This window comes from Nelumbo nucifera, chromosome 6 (assembly GCF_055504915.1).
Source record: "Nelumbo nucifera cultivar China Antique chromosome 6, China Antique-T2T, whole genome shotgun sequence".
Taxonomy (NCBI): Eukaryota; Viridiplantae; Streptophyta; class Magnoliopsida; order Proteales; family Nelumbonaceae; genus Nelumbo; species Nelumbo nucifera.
Genome location: NC_142654.1, coordinates 4,429,441 through 4,453,895, shown reverse-complemented (window position 1 = coordinate 4,453,895; position 24,455 = coordinate 4,429,441). Strand labels below are relative to the sequence as shown.

The 24,455-nt window shown below is 38.7% G+C and overlaps 1 protein-coding gene across 1 annotated transcript; it reads left to right on the top strand.

The window, feature by feature from the left end:
• Nucleotides 1-1,385: 1,385 nt before the first annotated feature.
• On the top strand, nucleotides 1,386-22,873 carry LOC104586638 (translation machinery-associated protein 22-like). Its single transcript, XM_010243928.3, has 7 exons — nucleotides 1,386-1,833; nucleotides 1,933-2,031; nucleotides 17,308-17,372; nucleotides 21,324-21,405; nucleotides 21,531-21,598; nucleotides 21,690-21,773; nucleotides 22,509-22,873. Exons 1-7 carry the CDS (start codon nucleotides 1,686-1,688, stop codon nucleotides 22,563-22,565), a joined length of 603 nt encoding a protein of 200 aa, XP_010242230.1. The 5' UTR covers nucleotides 1,386-1,685; the 3' UTR covers nucleotides 22,566-22,873.
• Nucleotides 22,874-24,455: the final 1,582 nt, after the last annotated feature.

Below are 24,455 nucleotides of genomic sequence, written 5' to 3'. Positions count from 1 at the left end.
AATGAATGAACGTATGTAAGCAATAAGATTATTATGTTAATATACAAGACCATTAATAACAAATACTCAAGGAAATCTACAAATGATTTTATTTCCATGTAAATATGCCATATTTGTACGTCATCTAACCTTTCGTAAATGAGCTTCAGCCCTTTTTGTTTCGTCTGATATCAGTACTTATCGTTATTCATCAAAAAGAAAATTCCAGCGAACCATCTTTTTACACACATTCTTTCTCTATTGAAAGTGAACTCATGGGACTAGAATCGTTTACTTGTTTAAGGTTACTGCCGAGTAGGAGATTGGATACAGATGGAACAGGGGTGCATGTACTGATGTAGGCAAGACATTTGCCTCTTAAGTTTATTTCCAAGATTAAACAAATTGCAGTCAATAGAAAGATATTTTGGGCATTGCCAGAGCCTCAATGGTTTAAACTTTAAAGCAAATGTGATGGTGGGCGGTTAGTTCTATCAGTCCTATAGTTTCGTATTTTGGGGTGGTGTGACTTGTGAGGACAAATAATGGAAATTTTGTTGCAGCCATGTCAATAAAAAATTATGACCCGTACTCTCCATTAGGCTATGTTTGGTTTGAAGGAAAATGTAGGGAAAAGTAAAGAAATGTATACAAGATTTGTGAAGGTTTTCCTACCTTTCCCTACTTTTTCCTTCAAAACAAACATAGCCTTAGGGGCCACTTGAATATAGCTGAAGACTGAAGTGGTTGAAGCGAATTACTTATTGCCTTTTCATTCAGTGAATAAGTTATCAGGGAGATTATGAACTCGTTGGGTTGTTTACTTGCTGTATCCTCGATTATTTTATCTGCTAAAAGGCAAGTCAATAAGTCATTGAATTCAGCCCCCTAAGACAAACTTAAAACAACATCTTTTATTCTTTTTCTTTTTCTTCCTACCTATTACAGGGTGAGCCAGGATAGGTCTAGCCTGGCTACGAAAATCGAAAATCATATACAGCATATAATCACTTTTCACAAATACCTAGTGGCATAAAAATGTAATAGTAGGAATGTAGGATTGGGAGAAACCCCAAAGACCGATTGGGTTGGGCTAATCTTGCGTTAGCCAAGGCCTCAACGGCTCAACCCAAGCCCAACAGGACCAGGTTTCCATCTGTGGATCTGCCTCTTGTGATTTCTTTAATGATTTTAGATTTTTAGGTTAAAGACCGGTCAATGGTTTTAGTTTACAGCCCCACCTACGGAATGCTTATCTGTTTCCATGATTCCATATGATATAGGTGAAAACTAGTTTATAGTTTTAGGTTAAGATAAGACAATTTATTAAAAAGTGATTCTCATTAGGCGGGTTATAGCTCATCGTTTAGATATATACATTTGCCAGAGGCCCAGAGGGTTCTCTTGGTTAGGACTTGGGACTTGTGACTTAATAAAGTAGTGGGTCTCGGACTCTCGGCCATGATTCTCTGGACGTGTAGCCCGCCCAAGAAGCCACGGCCCACGGTTAGAGGCTCTGATCTCTGAACTGTTCTAGTGTTCAAATAGTTCGATCGAACTCGTCTCAACTCTCAACCTTGTTAGATTTGCATTTCCATTCCCTGTGTTTTAGCGTTTAGGAGAAGGAAGGAAAGCACTCCGTGAAGCCATAAATACATATAGACAGAGGTCGAGACAGACAGTTTCAAAAGCAAGTGAGAGTTTTAATGGCGGAGAAACCCCAGCCGGTTCGCGTTCTGTACTGTCCTGTTTGCAGTCTCCCTGCTGAGTATTGCGAATTTGGACCTGATTTTGAGAAATGCAAGCCCTGGTTGATCGAAAATGCTCCTGAACTTTACCCCGATCTTCTTAAAGGTACTTCCTTTCTATTCTTTTTCTTTTCTTAATCTCTTCGTGGATAGATGAACCCCCCAATCACTGTTAATCTTATGATTGTTAACACTTAACATGCAGACCGCAATAACAAGCAGGTTGATAAGGTTTCCGAGCAGCTCCAATCCGTTGGAATTTCTTCCGGTGGCGGTGACGTTGCTGCTACTGTAATTCCGTCGGGTACTCCAAATTTCCTTCTTGCTTTTAAAGCTTCTTTTATTTGCTCATCTATGCGTTCTTGTTTCCTGGCACCGTCTGATGATTTTGTACCGATCATCGATCCCCTCTGTCCTTTTCTCTGTTCTTTTGCCTTCTCATTTGCAATTTATAACATAGGCATGGGAAATCTGAGAGAAGGATTGAATACTTTTGAAGTCTGGATCTTTACAAATCAAACTTGAAAGTTCGAATAATAAGATAACATTTCTTATAACATTTGTGTTAATTTTCCTATATGAAAGATAAAAGCTTCAGCTGAGTCGATATAGGTGTTTCGTGCTTCTCATTCGTTTGATTACTTCAGAATTTGGTTTTCTGCCTAATCAAACAGAGCCCTTGTGTTTGGCGTTCAGGCAACAAAGTTTCTCCAGCACATCCGTTTTCTCACTTGCCTCTCTTTGCTGGAAAATGACTTCCTCTTTTCTACCTGTGATATCATTTGCCCAATTTGAGTTTTCGATGCGAAAATGTTAGAATGCTCATTTCAAGTCTCGTCTTCTGAGCTCTAACTCAAAGCCTTCTACCTCTTGTCTTCAGTATCTCGTTCCCGATCAATCATTAACATTTACTGATCCAGTTGCCTTATGTCACCAGAAGCCAAAACCTCGATTTAATTTGCAAGAGTCTTTTGCAAATGCTGTAACAATATGAAAGAGCAATAGCCTTCTAGAATAAACCTTGTTTCATTTTTTTTCTTGTTTTTCTTAAGCTCTGAAAAGAACCCCTTTTCAGAGTAGAATTTTTTTTTGATCAATAACACAATTCATTAATTATCACAATAATTATAAAGAGGAAGACAGACTTTCTAATCTTCCAACTACATTATGAGCCCCAAGAGAAGAAACAAGAGAGAAAGAGAGAACATAAGAAGAGAAAAATTAAATTACATCTGTGCCCAAAACATGACATCCCTGCCACCCCTTGTTTAGCTAACCCATCAGCAAAAGAATTAGCTGATCTTTTTACCCAATTGATTTTAACTTCCATTTCTCGAACCAGCCATCTGAATTTCCTTTCAAGTTACTATAACTCCATAAACTACTCTCTTCTTTGTTCAGCCACCCAACCATCACCTCCGAGTCTCTTTCAATTATAAGTTTTTTGATATTCATCTCCCTAGCTTTCTGGACACCTTCCATAACTGCGTGGATTTCAGCTCTGAGAGAGTCACCCACTCCAATTGGGCCTGAGAACATGGCAGAAACGACCCCATTCTCATCCCTGAAGACACCCCCAATCCCTGATTGTTCGGGGTTGCCTATGCTACTTCCATCAAAGTTTAGTTTTATGAAGCCCGCAGGTGGGGGAGTCCAAGACACCCCCAATCTCAGCTTTAGTCTGGGTACAACTAGCAATCTCACCCCACTTTTTCAGCATATCATCCACTGTATATTCTGTGGAGATCTCTAGGGACTTCATCCACTGAATAACCCTTATGTGGATCAGGGTCCTCAACTCTTCAACACCTCTCTCTAGTCTCTACATCAAAGAAGATTCCGGAATTTCTTTCTTCCCACAAAGACCAACATACTACTGCCCTCAGTCCTCTCTACATAGTCCTTCCCCTTTTCATATGCCACCTGAAAAAAGAAGGATAAAAAAGGCCTTGCAAATTCGAAGGAGGAATCCAGGTACACCCAAAAAGAGAGCAAGCCCACTCCCGAATAGACTTTGCAAAATGGCAAGACACCAGAAGAGGAAAACCGGTCTCCCCATCAGCTTTACAAAGAACACACCAATGAGGGGACAAACAAGTATTGGGTCTCTTCTTTTGGAGCAGATCACTAGTGTTGATTCTTTCCAGAAAGCCTCTCCAACAAACCTCATTAACAGGGAAAGGGGGGGTTACAGGATTGGTGGGCCAGCTTAGTACTTTAAAGAAGGAGGCATAGGAGAAAGAACCAGTAGGGGTGGGGGTCCAGATTCTGGAGTCATCCTTAAAAGGGTCCAAGAAAACATTATCAAGAATAGAGAGGAGACATGAGATACTGTCTAGGTATGAGTCCTTCACAGCCCATCTCAGACCCAAATTCCAACGAAACCCAGAAATGGAAGAGGATGGGTTCAAAAAAGAGGAAACTGACTCATATTTAAAATCGAAAGAGCATACAAAGAAGGAAACTGGTCCTTAAGAGGTGCATTCCCCACCCACGTTTGTTCCCAAAATTTTATGGAGTTGCTTGAGTTCAAATCATACCTGGGTTTGATCAACAAGTGGGAGAGGTACACGTGGCATTGTTCCCAGCCCCCCTTTCATGTTCAGAGGATTGGTAAAATACTGTCTCCTTAGGTTGGTTGGAAAGCCCTTCTGTCCTTTGGGCACCATGGCAATCTCTCCTCTCAGCCCTTGGTTCACCCCTTATTAGTACATTTTTGCTTTGCCGCAAGTTCCCCCGGTTTACCACTTCTTTTACACCTTGCCCGATCTGAAGTCTTGAGAGTGGGTTATTTCGGCTGTTGTCCTTAGTCCCATTTACTTCATGAGTCCCAAATCTGCTTCCATTCCCTGTCATACCTTCTTGGCCGTCCCAAATCGCATCCACCTTTGTCATTCACACTTCCCATGCTGGTTCCACCCTCTGAACTCTCTCCCAGATCTTCCTCATCTGCGCTAAGTGCACGCAGCCTTTGCCCAGTTCTTCCCTCTCTTCATTTCTCTCTCTTGCGTACCTTGGATTCGGTTTTTCTAAAGAACGTCGTACCGAGCTTTGAAACAATTTCCAACCCCTTGTCCCGACCCACGTGATCCTTTAAGTACTTAAAATTAAAACTCGGTTTATTATTTGGCCCGCCCAACACCGGTTTAGACTAGGCGTTTCGATTGCAACATCCATCTAATCCCTTCGCCACATCAGCATAAGAGAGGTGGCCCGCTTTGACTAAATTCAAGTCTATTAGATTTGAATTAAATTCCTTTACTGGCATGCGTGTCGTTTGGTTTACCCCAGACGACTAAATACGTGCCAATTTAATTTCCCCCTGCAAATCCTTTTCACACCCCAATCTCATTCTTCCATGTGTCCACCACCCTACCACCTTACCTTTGTCTTCAACCTTGGGAGTTCTTCCCCACCACACCTGCTCAACTTTTGAAGCCACCCACACCTTATACCACACCCCATTTGAGCATATCTCGAAGACCCTAGGCAGTTTTTCATGCTTGATTCCAGCAACCTTCATCTCAACGGCATCCAGATGATTTTTATTAGCCTGCAACAGCACTCCTCTGAAGCTATGAGCAATTTGTTCAAGAGCAGAGTCCTGCTTATTGATAAAAAAAAAAGAGCAGAGTCCTACCAGAGGTTGAAAGGAAGGTCAACAAGCTTCAGCTGGGTGCCCCCATTTTGAACTTCCACTTCATTACAGCTTGGACTCCAATTCTGGACTTGTATAATGCCACTGCCCACAACCATTGCTTTGAAGCTTAACTCTTGGCCGTCTACATCAAGAATGGCCTTATTTTCTGTAAACGGGATTAACATTGCTTCATTGCCCAAACCTAACTTCCCTACAACTGCATTCAATACTTCTTTCCAGTCTTTGACTCCCTTATCAGCCACTAAGATCATTCTTTTTTTCCATTTCATCCGTCCCTGCTCCTACCCATATTCTCTAGTGATTTGAGGCGCAAGCAACTACCAAACCAGGAGACCCAGAGCCTTGTGTTAACACTCCCAGTAGTCTCTACCATACCTCCCTCCTCCTGGCTCTTCCTGCCTTGACCCTTGGACTTCAGACCAGATATCTTCATATCCTCTGTCTTCTTTCTAGCCTAGGCAACAAAGAACTCTTGTAACTTCTCCACAAAGGCCATCCACCCACTCTTCCTTTTCCCTTCCGGTACATAGATCATTTGTTTTCCATTTCTACCAAAAAACTAAAACATAGTTATGAACCAACCTTTGCAATTCCTTTTCAGTTCAATTGCAAAGGTCTTACCAGGACTTGACATACTACTACTACTACTACTACTACTACTACTACTACTATTATTATTATATATTGTTCACACCCCATTTGCTATCAAAGCCTTTGATCCCTAAATCTCTCATGTTTTAGCTATAATTTCCAAAGCTCTTGATTCCTTTATGCTCTATCTTCCATATTAACCTTACGCCTTGGCTAGAACCCAAAGATTGTAGCTTCTTCGGAGATATCACTAGGCTAGAACCCCAGTTGGACAGCCTAGACACCTGCCAGTTTTACCAAGGTTAGAACCCTTGAGCCAAGGTCGTAGTCGCGTTGTAGGCCGAAGAGTGAGGGCCGTGAAAGTTGACTGACCATATTTGATGAAGTAAAAGGATAAGATAAAGTTATTTAAGACCGCCTCTAGTTCCTCCAAAAACTCTGGAGAAAGTAGTAGCAGGACATCCTTAGCGAAATCCATGTCCCTAAAAAATATGGAAGAAGTAGGCTGCGATAATATAGAAAAATCTTTACATAACTAGACTATCCCAAAGATTGCACCATCTGAAATATACAAAAAAGGAATATTCAGCCTAAAAACATACCTAAATATTAGGACTGTAGAAAGAACAATCGCCCTAGGAAACGAAGCAGAGAGTTTTTCTCTCGTAGATAAGAAGGTAATAGAGACTTATAAGACTGACTGTAATTTTATACATTTTGGCTTAATACAAGTCACCATCAAACCATTAACCAGGACGGGGTTACAAACAGCTGCTTTAGCCTGTCTTACCGATTCTAGACATAACAGATTCAGTGACTCCTTATTAGGGGTAATAGAAGGAAGCCTTCATCAAGGGCCAATCTATTTCAATTTCTTCACAAATTTTTCTGTCACTAACAGATCTGGGAATCCATGAAGCCTTAACTCTTAGGATTCAGACCCAAGGTTTCGACATGAAACCAGGATCAGAAAATATAGCGTTAGTGTATAGAGTCTACTTCAAGACCATGAATACTATCTGTCATAATACCAGGATCACAGAGAGTAGGGGAGTGGCTACCCTATTCTTGACCAACGCTAGGAATAATGTTACAATTCCTAGGTAGATCAATTGGAATGAAGTGAAAATTCCGGAAAGTTGGTCATTCTCTAAAGTAGAGCCTCCTAGTCCTATCGAATCCACTGAATTAGCATCTATATTCAGTGAACAACATGGGTCTATAGAACTCAGGTTTAGAAGAGCCTCGACGTCGTCGCGGCCTTCGTATGCCGAATCAATGGACACAAGGTCCAGGAGATCGGTAGACCTGGCACGTCCTCCTTTAGGAATTATTTATGCTACCTATGAAACTCCAATAACAAATAACTCACCGTTGGACTATCAGACAGCCCGAAGAGAAAATCCATCAATAAAATCCTATGAGCCTACAGAGGCAGATTTTGAAATTAACATGTTGGAAACAGAAGACGAGTTCCAAATAGATAAAGACCTTATTAGGTTAGACTTCAACGCACAACCTTTAAAGAAAAAATGGTTCTTTAAAAAATTTACTAAGGAAGAAAGAGATCGTATCAGAGAAATATGGTACGACGACATGATGAAGGTGAAAGAAAATATCCCTTTCTGGGATTGGTTTGCAAAACAGAACCAACTCCTGCAACCTCCCTTTAAAGAATTAGAGTTATGTGTTACAGAGAAATTGTCTAAAGCCTGGAAGACCGCAACAACAGGAAAAATTGTGGAATCAATACATCCACCCTTGGAAGCAGTAAATATTAGAAAGGATGAGCTTATAGCTAGCCCAATAAAAAATTCAATGATAATAAAAGAATCTGAAAAGGTCAAACCCGAACATTGTTCTCAAATAATAAAGCAAAATAATTATACAAATATATGCTTAAATGTTCTAGGAAAACAAACCAACAAGATAGAATCTTTGTTGAGTTCATTAGAAATTTCTAAATCCAAAGCAATAATTAAAAAAGAAAAACCCATGGCAATCATGCCAAGTTTACCTGAAAATATGAAAATCAAAACAACCCCATCAGATCTGTCAAAAATAAGCTATCAAGAATGATAGATCTTTTAAAATCAAAACCCATGGCAACAAGATTGATATCTTCCTCAAACTGGGAAAAGGGAGAAACTTCTCGATCTTTTAAAAGCAAAATAGAGGATGATTTATCAGACTCCCGATCAGTGAATTTCATGGGAGAAGATTCAAATAATGAGTCTGTAGCCGAGGATGAACCCATTAAAAATCCGGAGATAAATAAACTCTCCTACCATAGTAGAAAGCCTTATTATAAGAGGAATACCCCAGTTGATATTCTCTTTGAAGAACCAATGAAACCTCAAATAGGATATAATTGGAATACATTCTATGCATGGAATTTAGACGGCAAATCTGAATATCAGATTCATGATATGATAGCACACATGACTATGTATGCTTGTGCCAGCAAATTGGCTGGTAATGATGAAAAGGTGATAGCCACCGTTATCACTGAATCCTTTACAGGACAATTAAAAGGATGGTGGAACAATTACCTCACTGAAGGAGAAAGAAATTACATCCTTAATGCGGTGAAAAGAGACGAAGATGGAGATAGGATCCTCAGTTAAGGACAACCAATATCTGATGCAGTGATGACTTTAATCCTTAACATCCTAAGCCAGTTCATAAGAAATTCATATGATATGAGTGAAAGGATTAGAGAACAATTAATAAATCTTAAATGCAAAACCTTATATGATTTTAGATGATATAAAGATGTGTTTTTGTCCAAAGTACATAGATTGACCAACTCCAGACAAGATTTCTGGAAAGAACAATTTATTGCTGAGCTTCTGCCAGTATTTGTTGAAAAGGTTAGGAATTACCTTAGGCGAATAGGAGGTGGTAGAATCCTGTACTCCAATTACTCCTATGGTTATCTAATCCAAGTAGTAAATCAAATAGGATTAGAAGTATGTAATGATCTGAAACTAAAAAGACAAGTTAAAAAAGAAAAACTTAATTCTAAAAGAGAATTAGGAGACTTTTGCTATCAGTTTGGAATGGCTCCTGAACCCTCCACTTCTCGAATGGTTCAAAAGAAAAAGAAGATAAACTTTTACAAAACGGAAAAGAAGCCTTACAAGAACCATAAGAAGTTTTCTAAAACTAGAAAAGCTGCAGCTCCAACTTGTTTTAAAGGCGGGCAAAAGGGACATTATGCTAACAAGTGTTTTAAAAATAAAAACACCACCAAGAAACTCAATGAATTAGAAGAAGAAAGTGAACCAGAGGTCTCAACAAGAGAATCCTCTACCTCCTCAGAAGAATGATATTTGCTCACAACCTTACAAAATAAAGCTGAAAGAACCAAGAAAGAGATACCTAAACAGCTGCTGGATGAAAAGAATATAATTTCTTAGAGAGAACTAATTAAAAGGTCTCAAGCAAAGACTTCCCGACCTCCTACAATACAAGATCTACGGGAAGAAGTCAATCAACTAAAAAGAGAGCTAAAAACCCTCAAACTAAGGGTCGACCATTTAGAAGCCGAAAAATTCTAGGAAAACCAATCAGAGAAATCATCATAACAGGTTTCCGCTGAATTTATCGGAAACGATGAAGAGTTTATATACTCTATAGAAGAAGTTAAATATCAAAAGTGGTATTCTAAAATTACAATCAGAATAAAAAATTACAATTTTTCAATAGTAGCCTTAATAGAGTCAGGCGCAAATATTAACTGTATTAGAGAAGTAATAGTATGTGCTTTGTCCTTCCTTTAGCCACAGATGTTTTAAGAGCATCCGTAATCATGATGTGTGCTAAATGTTCTGAAAATCATAATTATATTGTAAATTGTAAGATTATTTTTATTTTTGAAAATCTATCAAAAATATTAAAAAAAGCAAACATAATTAAGTTTGACTTCAAAGTCAATTAATCTACTTATATTAATGTCTCTTTAATTTAACATACATATTATTGAAAACAAAACAATGTTTCTAAATAGTTAAATAACCTAAATAAATCTTATTCTAGTAAGAGTTTTAAAATCAGCGCCTCTTGAAAAAAATACTAAAAAAAAAGTAACATTAAAGTAGAGAATGAAGCCACATGAATCATATAAATTTTAAGATTCAAGAACCAAATTATAAGATTCAAAGAGTAACCATAAGATTTTCTAAGAAAAGGATTCAGATATAAGATTCAAATTGAAACCCTTGGGAATTATAAATTGTACGATTTTGACAACTATGGACGAGAAAGAATGTTTTATTTCCATTACATATTTCTAGAAATTTTCCGATTGGTATTTGCCTATGCCACCAATTTAGTGTTTATTTTAGTCTGAAACACATTTCCACCCTAAAATATTTGGCAGAATACATTTTAAAGGATAATTACATAGTTATTGGCTGGTATTCACTATTAAAATCTACAAGCTGGGACCAATGTTCTAAAATGCGGATCCATGAAATGAAGTGTAGTTCAGAGTGCAAAAGCTCAAGGTCTAAGCCTCCTCAAGAGGAGGAGGAAGAGAAGGAGTCCTTTCTTTTTGTACTTTTTCTTTTCCTTTCCTTCAGCATATGCCTCAGAACGTTTTGAGTGCACCTCCCCTGGAAGCATACACCTCAAATGTCTTTAATAACATTGGCTGGGACAAACTCATTTGAAGTTTCTCCAGCTCCTTTAGTATGATGTCCAAAATGGTGTTAATGCTCTAGTCTTGAATAAGAGTTCTGAAGTCATAGCTTTTGTTTCTGTTTTTGCCTTTTTTTTTCTATGAGGTCCACTACAACAACTACAATGTTTTTTGATGAATGATAATAAATTTATTAAATCAGAAGCAAATTTAGAGTGAGTTCATACAACATCCCAGCGAGAGGCGTGAGCTGCAGCCCCTCCTTGAACCTTACAAGTAAACTAGGAAAGAAAAGCAAGAATCACAACTGAGCCCAAAATAATTCTTCCCTATTTACCCCTTGCTTGGCTAACATATCTGACAAAGTATTTACTGATCTCCCCACCCACTGTACAGTGACCAACATATTCCTTGTCAACCAACTAAATTTCTTCATTTCATTCTTGTAACGCCACATAGCCCCTCCTTGAACCTTACAAGTAAACTAGGAAAGAAAAGCAAGAATCACAACTGAGCCCAAAATAATTCTTCCCTATTTACCCCTTGCTTGGCTAACATATCTGACAAAGTATTTGCTGATCTCCCCACCCACTGTACAGTGACCAACATATTCCTTGTCAACCAACTAAATTTCTTCATTTCATTCTTGTAACGCCACATAGCCTCTTCAGGAATTTTCAACCAACCCACCACCACTTTGGAATCCCCCTCGATTATTAGGTGTTGTACCCTCAACTGGTTTGCAAATTGCACCCCTTGTACAACAGCTAAAAGTTCTACCCTGATGGAGTCCCCAATTCCCAAGGGACCTGAGTAGAGCAACAAAATCTCTCCCTTCTCATTTCTCAAAGCACCCCCCATTCCAGATAATCCTGGATTACCCATGCTACTTCCATCAAAGTTCAACTTTAGTGAGCCTTCGGATGGAGAAGACCAGCTTGTAGTTGATTTGTCCTTTAGAGATGAACACCTCGCTACTGCTGACCAATTTCTCCAAAGGTCATTAAAGGAGAATTGATGAAAGATTTCCAAGGTCTTTAGCCAAGGTATTGCCCTATTTAACACACAGTCTTTCAAATCCTGACTGCTCCTTTCCTTTTCTTGAAAAATTCTAATATTCCTTTCTTCCCAAAGAGTCCAAATCAAAGCAGCACGAGCACATCTCCACATAATTCTCTCTATTGTCATAGGCCAATAAAAGGTAGAATGGTTGAAGAGCATGTGAACTTCTGTTGGTAGACTCCAACTACCCCCAAACAACGAAAGTAGCAAAGCCCAAAGGTTTGTAGAAAAGGGACAAGATATTAATAGGTGGTAACAATCCTCACCGTAAGCTCTATAGAGGATACACCAATTAGGAGAAATGCAAAGGAAAGGTCTTCTTTTTTGTAGGTTATCTAGAGTGTTTACTTTCCCATGGAATACTTCCCAACAAAACGCCATAATTTTTGGGGGAACTAACCTGCACCAAATTTCTTTTGACGGAAAGGGTTGGTGAGTAGAAGGTTGAGAGATGGACTTGAAGAAAGAAGCACAAGTGAAGGTTCCATTGGGTCTAGGAGTCCAAACCCTCTTATCGGGCTTGGAGGGATCCAAACAAACCTGATTAAGACAACCAAGCAAAACAGAAAGAGAATCAATTTCATCATCCCTAAGTCCTCTGCGAAACCCAAAATCCCAAAACAAACCTGATTAAGACAACCAAGCAAAACAGAAAGAGAATCAATTTCATCATCCCTAAGTCCTCTGCGAAACCCAAAATCCCAAGTAATTTGAGATCACCTCTTTTTTGTACAAAGAAATAGAAAATAGCGAAGGGAACAAATCCTTTAAAGGTGTGTCTCCTACCCAAATATCCTCCCAAAAAAGGACAGAGTTGCCAAAACAAACTTCATACCTGATAAAATTGAGGAATAAGGGTGTTGTGAATAGCCTTCCAAGGTGCTGCTAGGTTAGCTTGCCTTGATACACTAGCATCCCATCCATTCTCTGACCTCCCATGAATGCTTCCCACCACCTCATGCCACAATCTCTCTCTTTCCAATGGCCATCGCCACAACCATTTCCCTAACAGAGCTTGATTTTTTCTAGTTACCCTCCCAAGTCCCAAACCCCCCTCTTCTTTACTTCTGGACACAATTTCCCAATTAGCCAAGTGATCCTTTTGTTCTTGTCCTGGCTCCCATAAGAAATCTCTCATCAACTTCTCCAGTTTCCTAGCTTCCCTAACTGGTATCCTAAAAACAGACAAAAAATAGGTAGGTAAGTTAGCCAAGGTAGGTCTTATTAGGGTAATTCTCCCTCCTAAAGAGATATAATTCCTCTTCCATGAGGCTAATCTCTTCTCAAACTTTTCTACCACTGGGGTCCAAAATCTACTCTCCCTAGGATTTGCCCCTAAAGGAAGCCCTAAATAAGACATAGGCCAAGCAGAGGTGGAACACTCAAGACACTCCGCAATAGCCTCGACCTCCCCTACCTCCAAATTTATACCCGCTATGCAGCTCTTTTCCAAATTTATACTCAAATTAGAAATACTTTCAAATCCTTTGATTAACTTTTTTAGGTTTGCTACCTTTTCGCTAAAACCTCCTTCACAAAAAATCATTAGGTCATCTGCAAACTGAAGGTGGGTGACGGGGACTTGGTGTCTCCCTATTCTCACCCCTAATGGCATCTTCACTGTTAGCCTTAGTAATGATCCTACTAATCACATCAGCTACCAAGGTAAAAATGAAGGGTGAGAGTGGATCCCCTTGCCTGACACCCCTGCAAGCTGAAAAAAAGTCCCTCACCATACCATTTACCAGAATAGAGTAGTGACAAGTACTGATACACCCAAAAATCCAACTACACCACTTGTCCCCAAATCCACAGTTTTGCATAACCTCTAATAGAAACTTCCAGTCCACCAAATCATAGGCTTTTTCAAGATCCAATTTACAAATGAAACCTCTCTTACTAGACCTTTTCATTTCCTCCACACACTCATTCGCAATTAAGATCTGATCTGTTATTTGTCGCCCTTGAATGAAAGCCCCCTGGGTTTCACTAATGATAGAATGAAAGCCCCCTGGCATTAATTCCAAGGCTTATAGTGTGATTGTCTGCAAATTCCTTAAAGACTTAAACTAAATCCTCTTTCAACACCTCCCAACAGTCTTGATAAAATTCCATTGTAAAGCCATTTGGACTTGGAGCTTTGGATCTATCCATTAGAAAGACAACTTTCTTAATCTCTTCTTCCTCGAAATCCCTTTCCAGCCATCTTGCCACTCCGTCATCAACTCTTGGCCAATCCACCCCTTCCACGACTGCTCTCTCACTCAAAGGTCTTCTATAAATCGATTTGAAGTGGTCCACAAATTTTCTGGCTATGTCATCCTGGTTGGTAATCATTCCTTTCCTATCTCTAGCTTGGTCACAAGATTCTTTCTTCGTCTCCCATTTGCCAAATCATGGAAGAATCTAGTGTTCCCATCGCCTTCCGTAATCCACTTGTGTCTAGATTTTTGTCTCCAATTGATTTCTTCCCTCAGTAACACCTCTTCCAAATCCTTTTTCAACTGTCTCCTTAACACTCTGTCCTCCTCGGTCAGCCCATTTTGAGATTCCTTTACATCCAAGTTCTCTATTCGAGAGATTAGGCAAATTTTTGCTCCTCAATTCTACCAAAATGATCTCTATTCCACTCTTTTATTTTGGCTCTCAACCTTTTTAATTTCTTATGAAACTTGATCCCCTTCCATCTTACCCCCCTCTCCTCCTCACCCCACCATTCCTTCACTTTTTTCACAAAATCTGGATGGGTAAGCCACATATTTTCGAATCTAAAAGGTTTGGGTCCTATAGGAAAAAACTCGGTACCTATCTGGATAGGACAGTGATCGGAGGCGACCCTGGGTAACGCTCTAGCAACCAAGTTTTCCAAACTATTCTCCCAGGCAAGGTTAAATAAGAACCTATCCAACTTCGAACACAAAGGAGTTTCCTGAAGGTTGGACCAAGTGTAACTGGATTGCAGCAGAGGTATTTCCTTCAGTTCACATTCTTCAATAAAACCATTAAATTTCCTCATGCTTGTTGTAATTACCTGTTGGGGATTACTGGTTTCATCAGAGAATCTAATGACATTAAAATCCCCGCCCAGGCACCAAGGGCCATCCCATAGCCCCTTGATTGCATATAGTTCCTCCCACATCTCATTCCTATCTCTATAGGAATTAGGGCCATAAACATTGGTTAAGACCCATGCACACCCATTCTCTACATTCTTACACTTAATGGAAACTGAGAATCTGCCTATCAATTCTTCCACTACTTCTACCACATCCTCCCTCCAAAGTGTTACGATCCCCCCCCGAGGCTCCCCAAGAAGGAGACGAGCTCCAACCTAAACCTCTAGGCCTCCAAAAACTCCTCACCCATCTCCCATCTAATTCCATCATTTTGGATTCTCGTAATAGCACAATATTGGGTTTTTCCCTTCGGAGTAGGTCTTTGATCACCCTTCTCTTTCTTGCACTCCCTAACCCTCTTACATTCCAGCTAATAATTTTCATCGAGACAAAATAGCAAAAAACCCATGAAAAGGCCATAATCTCCTCATTTTAGGCCTTTCCTCCTATCCCCTCTACCACTGAATTCTAAATCCCCCTCAATGTCTGAAATTAGCCTTTCCACTTCAGATCTTTTTTTCTTCTTTGTTCCTCCTCCCCCCACCTTCCTAATACAACAATCATCAATTTTCTTTTCTCCATCCTTTTCAGCCAATGTCTGAGGAAGAATTTTCCCTGCTCACACTTATTTTGGCTATAGCATCTTTCTAAGAATCCTTCCTTTTTTTTTAGTTCCTCCATCATTGTACAGATCAACTCCCAAATTCTGTCCGCCTCCCCCTTACTACTTCCTTCCAACACCCTCTCTCCTCCTTCCACTATCACCCTCTCTCTTGCATCAGAACCTCCTGGATGGGAAGCTGGAATATCTGTTACAGGCATAGCAAACAAGTCAGTACCTAAAAAAGAATTGACACCCATACCTGGTAGGACGGGGGTAGGACTAGAATCACTGGAATTATCACCTATGAATTATATAAGGCAAAGTGTGTGCCTGAAGAAGGTGAAGTATCACCTATGAATTATATAACAGTATGAAAATCTAAATTCTCAATGAAACAAAATCTCTTTAGCTCAATTGGTTATAGAGTGTTGTGTTGTTAACATGGAGATTGTAAAGTTGTAGGTTCAAGTCCTACATGGGCCAAATTGTTTATACTCGTAAAATAATATTACAATGTATAATATGGTATGCTACCTATTAGAACATCAAAGTGAAGGTTAATCCATCAAAATATAGCAACAAGTCAGAAAGGGCACCACACAACATGAGTCTTGCATGTGATCCTTGGCACACCTTTTAAGACACTGGATGGACATAAATCAATTTTATGAAATTATATTTAATCTCAATCCCCATAAATTGGGACGAGGCTTAGATGGTTATGATGATGATATTTTAAACTCAATGTGTCTTCTATCTTGTTATCATGATTTGCTTCATAATATCCTGTATGTATTGCTACTGCACATAAATGTGGGCACAAATGTTGCATTGTGATATACAGGCATGATGTGTTGGACTCAATCTGTTGAGCCTTACAAAATATGTTTCAGAGATTTGGTGAGTTTACTTTTTCTATTTCATGTAAGGCAATATTTTTTTTTGAGAGAAAGTAACAGTAGTTGAACAAGACTACAATCAGTCTTGAATTTGAAAGTAAAAGAAAAGAGTTTCAGAAGAAGAAAAGAAGAAGAAGAGAGGGAGAAAAGCAGAAACACACGAAGGGTTTTTTTAGAAAAGAGAGAGAGGGTCGAATTATTCAGATCTGCCGACCCACTTTTAATATTTATATGTTGACTAATTGTAAAAGGGCTGAATTGCCCTTATTGCTTTCATGGCAAATAAACAAATAATAAAGCTGAAATAACAAGCTGTAACAACAAACTGAAATAACTACCAACTAACACTGACATTACAAACAAAAAATAGATGCTGTGCTGCCATACGAACACAGTGGGGACCACAGCAGTGGGGTCCACATCAGTGTTCTCTACAGTAACCAAAGTTCATTAAAAAGGACAGGAAGCGCATGTAAGGCAATAATTGATGTAAAAGAGAATACTTTAAATTTAGAAACATAATTCAATGCAAGCAACAGGGTTTATGCTCATGCTAGGGCATTCCCTGGCACTAAACAGAACCAAATGGCAAAACAAGATTTATGTAACTGAACCCATATAGTTGGGATAAGTATTAGATATTGATGATGATGATGAATTCAATGCAAGCAACACTAAATAATTAAAACTATTCATAACACTGATTGCATTATTTTTCTAAGTATCAAAAATTTACAATTCATTCCTTAATTTGGATTAAGAATTCAAGACTTTGTAGTTTGTAGTTGCTTACTGTAGACCTGGAAAAGAAGAAGAATCCCTTTGAGTCAGTCCATGTCCATGTCAAGTTCTCATATACAAACATATGGACTGGCAACTAATTTGAGGTTTCAGGAGTACGTGCAGGATAGGGAAATGGGAAATCATATTCTGGAGAATATTTGGGTTTCTTTTCTATAAATATTTGTGAGTGTGTAAGAACATCTGTTTCTGTTGCTATAGGAGGTACCTCAACATCTAAGCAAGAAGAAGTAAAACGACTTCCTGGTGGGAAGATAAAGAAGAAAGTAAGTGTCTTGCATTTCATTGTCAAGTAATCACCACAGTGAACCATTTTTAGCTTTTGAACATTATAGACTATTAGTCTTTTGTAAGCTTTATTTTGACTCATATCTGGCTTCAATTTGCATTTATACTCTATCGGTACAGTTTCAAGTTATTTTTTATGCGTGCCATCTCTCATGCTTGAGGTTTCTGTTCTCAATTCTCATCTACCTGTACCAGTTGCAGTATATCTTATTGGCAGTTGGTACCAAGATTGTATTTTAGTCTTAGTCTTTGTGATGATAAATCTTCAGGCTTTCTTCACCATGTTATTTGCCTGGTTTGGTGATGATTTGTTTTTGGTCCTGCATTCATACCCTGATGAAAATGTTGTCCATAAAATTTCCCCTTTTTTGACAGTTCACAGTCCATAAAATTTCTCCTTTTGTGAAATTGACATGCTGTGAGTTTATTGATGTCTCAAAAAATTGTACTGTTAAATTGTCTTGAGTTCTATGCAAATATTATAGGCTTGGTTAATCAAATGATTTTTTGATGTTATGTACTTGTCATAGTGTTGAGAATTTTTGTAAATTCTGAGGGTCTCTCCAAGTTTCACCCTCTGTACAGTAATACAATACCTTTTTCCATTTATAAAAAAAATGTTATGTTGGTCATAGCATTCAGCTTCAACTCATTGTTTATGAGCTTGATTCCAGAACCAACCCAATGTGCTTAAACATGGTTAAGGCTTAAGCATTACAGTAATTTATATATATATATATATATATTTTGATCAATAAAGTAAATTTTATTAATAATTGAGAACTTAGGAAGTTACATAGAAAAGGAGCTAAAGAATCTTAACTCCCTACTATACCAATGTACACCCAAACCATGAAAAACTTACAACACAGCCCAAAAGAGAGAGTTTTTGTTCACCCTTTGTCTAGCTAGCCCATCTGCCAAGGAATTTGCATTTCTTTTTATCCATGTGCAATGAACTTCGATGTCCTTAGTCAGCCACTTAAACTTCCTCTTTTCATTGTTGTAAATCCAGAGCTTAGAGCTATCCTCTTTCAGCCAATTCACCACAATTTCAAAATCACCTTCTATGATCAGTTTTTTAATATGCATGTCCTTAGCCCTTTGGATCCCTTCAAGAGCTCCTAGAATCTCAGCCTTTAGAGAATTGCCCACCCCAATTGGACCGGAATACATAGCTAACAAGTTCCCTTTTTCATCTCTTATCACTCCCCCTATTCCGGAAGGCCCTGGATTACCCATGCTGCTGCCACCAAAATTCAGTTTGGTAAACCCTTGAGGTGGAGGTGTCCAACAAGAACATGAGGTCTTCTTCACCGGAGCTGAATCTGCAATCTCCTTCCAATTTCTTATCATTTGATCAACTGAGAAGTTTGTAAACAGTTCTAAAGTTTTCAACCAATGTATCACCCTAACATGGATACTCTCCAAGATTGCTTCCAAGCTTCTCTCCTTATTTGAGAAAATCCGTGAATTTCTCTCCTCCCAAACAATCCAACATACTGCAGCCCTAACACATCTCCACATGATCTTGGCCCTTTTTGTTGTCCAGTGAGGCATGGATGTGAATAAACATTGCACATTCAAATGAGGGGTCCACCTGCACCCAAACAAAGAAGTAAACCATTCCCAAATACCTTTAACAAATTGACAAGAAATTAGTAAGTGGTATCCAGACTCACCATCAGATTTACAGAGGACACACCAGTTAGGAGATAAACATCTATTGGGTCTTTTTCTTTAAAGTAAATCCCCTGTATTAACTCTTTCCAAGAAGGCTTCCCAACAAAACTCACAACCTTAGGAGGAATAGGTTGACACCACACCTCTTTAACTGGGAAGGACAAACCAATAGGAGAGGGGGGTAATAGGGCCTTAAAGAAGGTGGCACAAGTGTAGGACCCCGAAGGAGTGAGAGTCCAGATTCTATTATCTGCCTTTGTTGGAGCAAGGAAAACCCCATCCAGAACGGATAATAAGGCTGAAAGACAATCTAGCTGTGTCCCTGATAGCTTTTCTCAAACCCAGGTTCCAACCAAAACCAGAAGGTGAATTAGACAGTACAAGGAAGGAGGAAATTGGTTCATTTTTCATGGTAGAGATAGCAAAAAGGCTTGGAAATTGATCTTTCAAAGCGGAGTCCCCAACCCAAATATGTTCCCAAAATTTAGTGAGGTTACCTGAGTGCACATCATACCTTATCTAGGGAGAGAACAAGGGCAAAATAGCTTGAATAGCTTTCTAGGGAGATGCTCTTGTAGTCCTTGCAAGAATCCCAGAATCCCATCCATTATCTTTCATTCCATGAATACCACCCACTATCTTAACCCAAAGTCTTTCTCTCTCCAGTGAGAATCTCCACAACTATTTCCCTAGTAGTGCTAGATTTCTACTCCTTATATTCCCAATTCCCAGACGTCCCTCCTTCTTACTCCTACACACTATCTCCCACCTAACCCTATGGTCCTTCTTCTCCTCTCCTAGCTCCCATAGAAACCCTCTCATTAGGGTGGATGACCAAAGGTGTTTAAAAATTATAATGGACACCCTCAAATGTGGAAGTAATGGAAGTTCATTCTGGTGCACTTGATTACTATAAATTGTACTTTGATTCTAGCTACGTACATTAGTGGCAACTGTACCTATCATGCCATTTTTCTTATGTATGGACAACTATTTAAGTATTGAATTTGGCCTTGCTACGTAAGTTTATATTATTTTAGGCCTTTCTCAGTGTTTTGAAATTGTGAGGCATAAAGAAAGCACAAGGGGCTTTTTGCACCTGAGGCGCATGGTGCAAAGCAAGGCACAAAATTTTAAAACATTAAAAAAAATCAAAATAAATTTAAAAGTAATGTTAATTCATAATATGCAAACTTAAATTTTAAAAGAAACTAAATATTTTAAAAAGCTTATTGGTTCAAATTAAAATACATAAACATGACATGTAAAAATGTTTGAGCACTCAACGATTCAAGCATGTTAAACTTTCAATCTGTTTATTTCTCTCCCAACTGCATTACTTCATGTGTTTAATGCGATGTTAAACATCTTATATTCTTGTTTGTGCAAGATCGGCCATACCAATGGGAAACCCAAACAAGTTCATATGAAGTTCCTAAAATATATTAAGAGATTGGTTTTATGATTTTAGCTGCATTTCATTATATTGTCAGGGTGAAAGAACAGCACTAGCGGGGGACCAGTACATAATACAAGTGCTTAGAGTCGTCCAGTCACAATGTCGTTATTTTTACTAGTGGCTGGCATGTAAAATGCATGCATTATTCAATGCTCATTCCCTTTCCTTTCCCTACCTTTTCCTTCAAACCAAAAACAGCCTAAAAGAATGGGGTAGACAGGGAGGAAGGGAGGGCTATCAGAGAAAAAGATTTCAAGGGAAAGTTGGGGGGGGGGAGATAGGATTTTTGGGGAGGTTATTAGGAAGAGACATTTTAGGAGAGAGGGAGACAAATTTTACGAGATATAATTGATAATGTTCAATTGGCTTTCGAGTTCCAACTAATCATGCAATCGATGACATTCTATCCCCAGTAATCTCTTTATGACAATGTTGTCAAACTTGGACCAGATGCACTGAATCATGGGTTGAACAGTTAAACCATTTGGTTGGATTATTTCACTTGCTCAAATAAAAAATACAATACAATAAATATTGGAGGTTGTAAGTTGTAACATCTTTTAACACATGTATTTGGGTATGAACAAACGGTTTGGATTGTGATCCAAGTTTGACAAACTCCTTTATAATAGTATAGGATTTTGTGGTTGTCAGAATTGTTGTTTCCTGAATGTTGCACATTTTCTTATTGTGCAGATGTAATAAATCCTTGTGGTGTTCATCTTCTTATGCTTTATCTTGGTATCAATTATAGGAAAATGACATTGTGGATGGGTGCCTTTTGTAGGAGAAACAAGAAATTATTATTGAGAAGATTGTACGCAACAAGAGGAAATGTGTCACTGTTGTGAAAGGGTTAGACCTCTTTGGTGAGCAATGAGCCGCATGGATTCTTGTGCTTTTGTGATCCCAAAGTTCACTAGGATACTGCAATGGTTTTAAAAGCCTTTTGGCACCACGTTTGAACTCACCTTTTAATGGATGATGTTTTTAGGTATTAAACTCAGTGATGCTTCAAAGAAGCTTGGGAAAAAATTTGCAACAGGGGCATCTGTTGTTAAGGTGCAGAAGAATTTTACCACATAACATGATATGTTTATCCATTTATCTTATTCCATTTCTAATGTATATAATCTGGATAAATCCTTTTCAGGGACCAACTGAGAAGGAGCAGATCGATGTCCAAGGAGACATAGCCTATGATATCATGGAGTTCATTACAGAGACCTGGCCTGATGTAATTTTCCTAAGCACCATATCGTTCTAATTTGTGTCAAGTACTTTTGGAATGCTACTTTAGTTATCAATTTTTTTTCTTGATCGGTAGCAAAACCCCTTTTATTAATCACAAAGTGAATTTGTGACTCAGTTTTAAAATTACAATACCTGGCCTAGTGAGTAGTACTAACTGAAGTCTTCACAAAAGACTAATCCAAAATAACTGTCTTCTCACCTTTACATCTTGCTAAGTTATGACTGAACTCAGTGGTTGACCACTTGATGCAAATGAATGATATGTTCACTCAAGATGCAACATCTCACGCACTGCTCAACTAAATTCCCACCTGGAGGACCTTTAGCCCAATTTAATCTATTTAAAATAGATGGTCGTCCAACCTCTAAAATTATATATATATGCATGTGTGTGTATTATTTACTTTTTTTTTATTAATTTTGATATGAAAATTGGATTTTTCAGTTAACGTAAATTCAAATGAATTGTATTGATATTTCATTTGGTTTTGCATATCCAAAACCAGAATCTTGCTGAAATTTAAAATCATGTTCTAAGTTACCAGGTTATTTTGCTAATAAATATGAATTACAATTAAAAGGCTTTTAATTGTCTAGTCACATTTGCTGTCTGCCCAAAGAGGCTTTGCCTTTTCTGTTGAAATGATCCTTAGACCTATCTGGATGTTGCAGTGTTTACACAAGCTAACAAGGTACCTCTATTTTGAGTTATTTGCAGGTGCCGGAAACTGCAATTTACTTCATTGAAGATGGTAGGAAGGTAGCTGCTGCTTGAATTGATGGCAAAGTTGGTGCCATCTTTAGTTTTGAATGAATCTAAGCTTGTACCATGCCAGGAGAGTGGGGCACTCTACCTTCACTCATTCTTGCGTTTCTCATCCAATGTACTGTGCTTTTAACTGAAAAAGGTCACTTGAGTTCCAAGAGATGAGTTAAAACATTTTCTTTTCTATGGAATAGAACTCGTTTTATCAGTTCAAGAAAAATGCGGTCAGAACTCAACCTCCATGGATGTGATATCTATGTAAATTCTTCTGTGAAATATCATTTGTTTGTGCTCCCCAGTGACCGCAGTCAAACCAAGAGCTTGATTTCTCCCTAAATGTAGTTTGTGGATGATACCTGAAAACTGTAAATATATAATATAAAGAGTAGGTATAGACCTATTGCATCCATGACCGTCCCCTGTTCTGATTCAAAGAAATCCTAGGTTTCATTTTTAGTTGGGCACCGTCTCTAAATCGATGGTTGAAGGTGGTCCATGGATCATTAGATTAGACTTCAGTGGCCATGACCAGTCTCATTGTTCGGTATCTACCAGTCACAGGATAAGCTACAGACAGACGGTATCTACGAGTGAAATCAGAAATTTCTTGGCTAATGCTAGGGTCAGGCTTTTGCCTTCATGATCATGGAACCCTTGAAGCTGCGTTTGGTAAGGGTTAAACGTAGAATCGAGGCAAATTTGCAGTGCGGTTGAGTTTTGCAATGGTATGGTAAGAATTAATCTAGGCAAGAAGATAATACACTCTTTAACTTTAACACAAAAATACATCATTGTGGTTTGCCCTCTTCTGATTTATGGGCACCGTAAAGGACCGTGATGGCATTGCTTACTAACCATTAACTTCGTTTGCTTTAGTATAGCAGGTGCCAATGTACATTCAAACGGCTTCATTTCTTTTCTTTATTCACTTTTATGGTGCGGGGGCCAGAAGGCCCAGAACCCAGAAGTAATATTGGTGCTGCCCTGTGCCCTGTACTCCTGGGAACTCAAGTTCGACGCATATCAACTGGTGAGTACAGCAAATTCAGTAGTTAAGAGTCCAAAAGAATTCTACAAAGTAGCTGGAGTCATTCAATCAGTTTAGCTTCTTTCTGGCATTGATTATGTCCTTTAGACCACTACTTGTACTGGAACAATTCTGATTTCTAAATCCCGCCAAGGTAAGAAATTTGAATGATTGTCTGGGCAAAAGACAGGACTCTTCTGCAGCTGTATTTCCCCTTCCCCTACTTGGGAGGTAATAGGTATGGCCATCCTCTGATTTCTGTCTTTTCCAAAGTTCGCTCCAATTTCATAATGCATTACTGATATTTTCTAAATTCATCATTCGAGAATTGATGTCATGTTGCTGGGTGACAAAAAACAAGATATGCCATTAACAACCAAGATACCGGTTCTGGTTGAAAACCTCCTACTCCTAGAGTCTCAAATTCTTTGCCATGGCCCATGATGGTATCTGAAGATATCCATGATAAAACGCTGATTCCCTGTTATCTGCAGGCCTGCTGCTTGCCCACTTATTTTAAAATGTCCTTATTGATGTCTAGATACTCGGGTAAATTTTCTCCCATCATTGCATGGCTGACACTTTCTGAAGACATGAATCAGTCTAGAACCACTCAACTAAACGGGATTCCATTGCTCGTATTTGCAAGGCTCTACAATCCATTATGGTTTGCTTCCATGATCTTATTGTGCCGCTGTTAGTTTTTCTCTTAAATGGGTCTAACCTCATTCGTTGCCATGTAGAATAGAGAAAATAGAAACTAATGCATCGGGTAGACTGGAAAGTGGAAACAGATAGGTCCCTTGCACATACATATTATTGATCAATAAAGACAAAAGCTTTGGGTTGAATACTTCAAAACAAATGGGTAT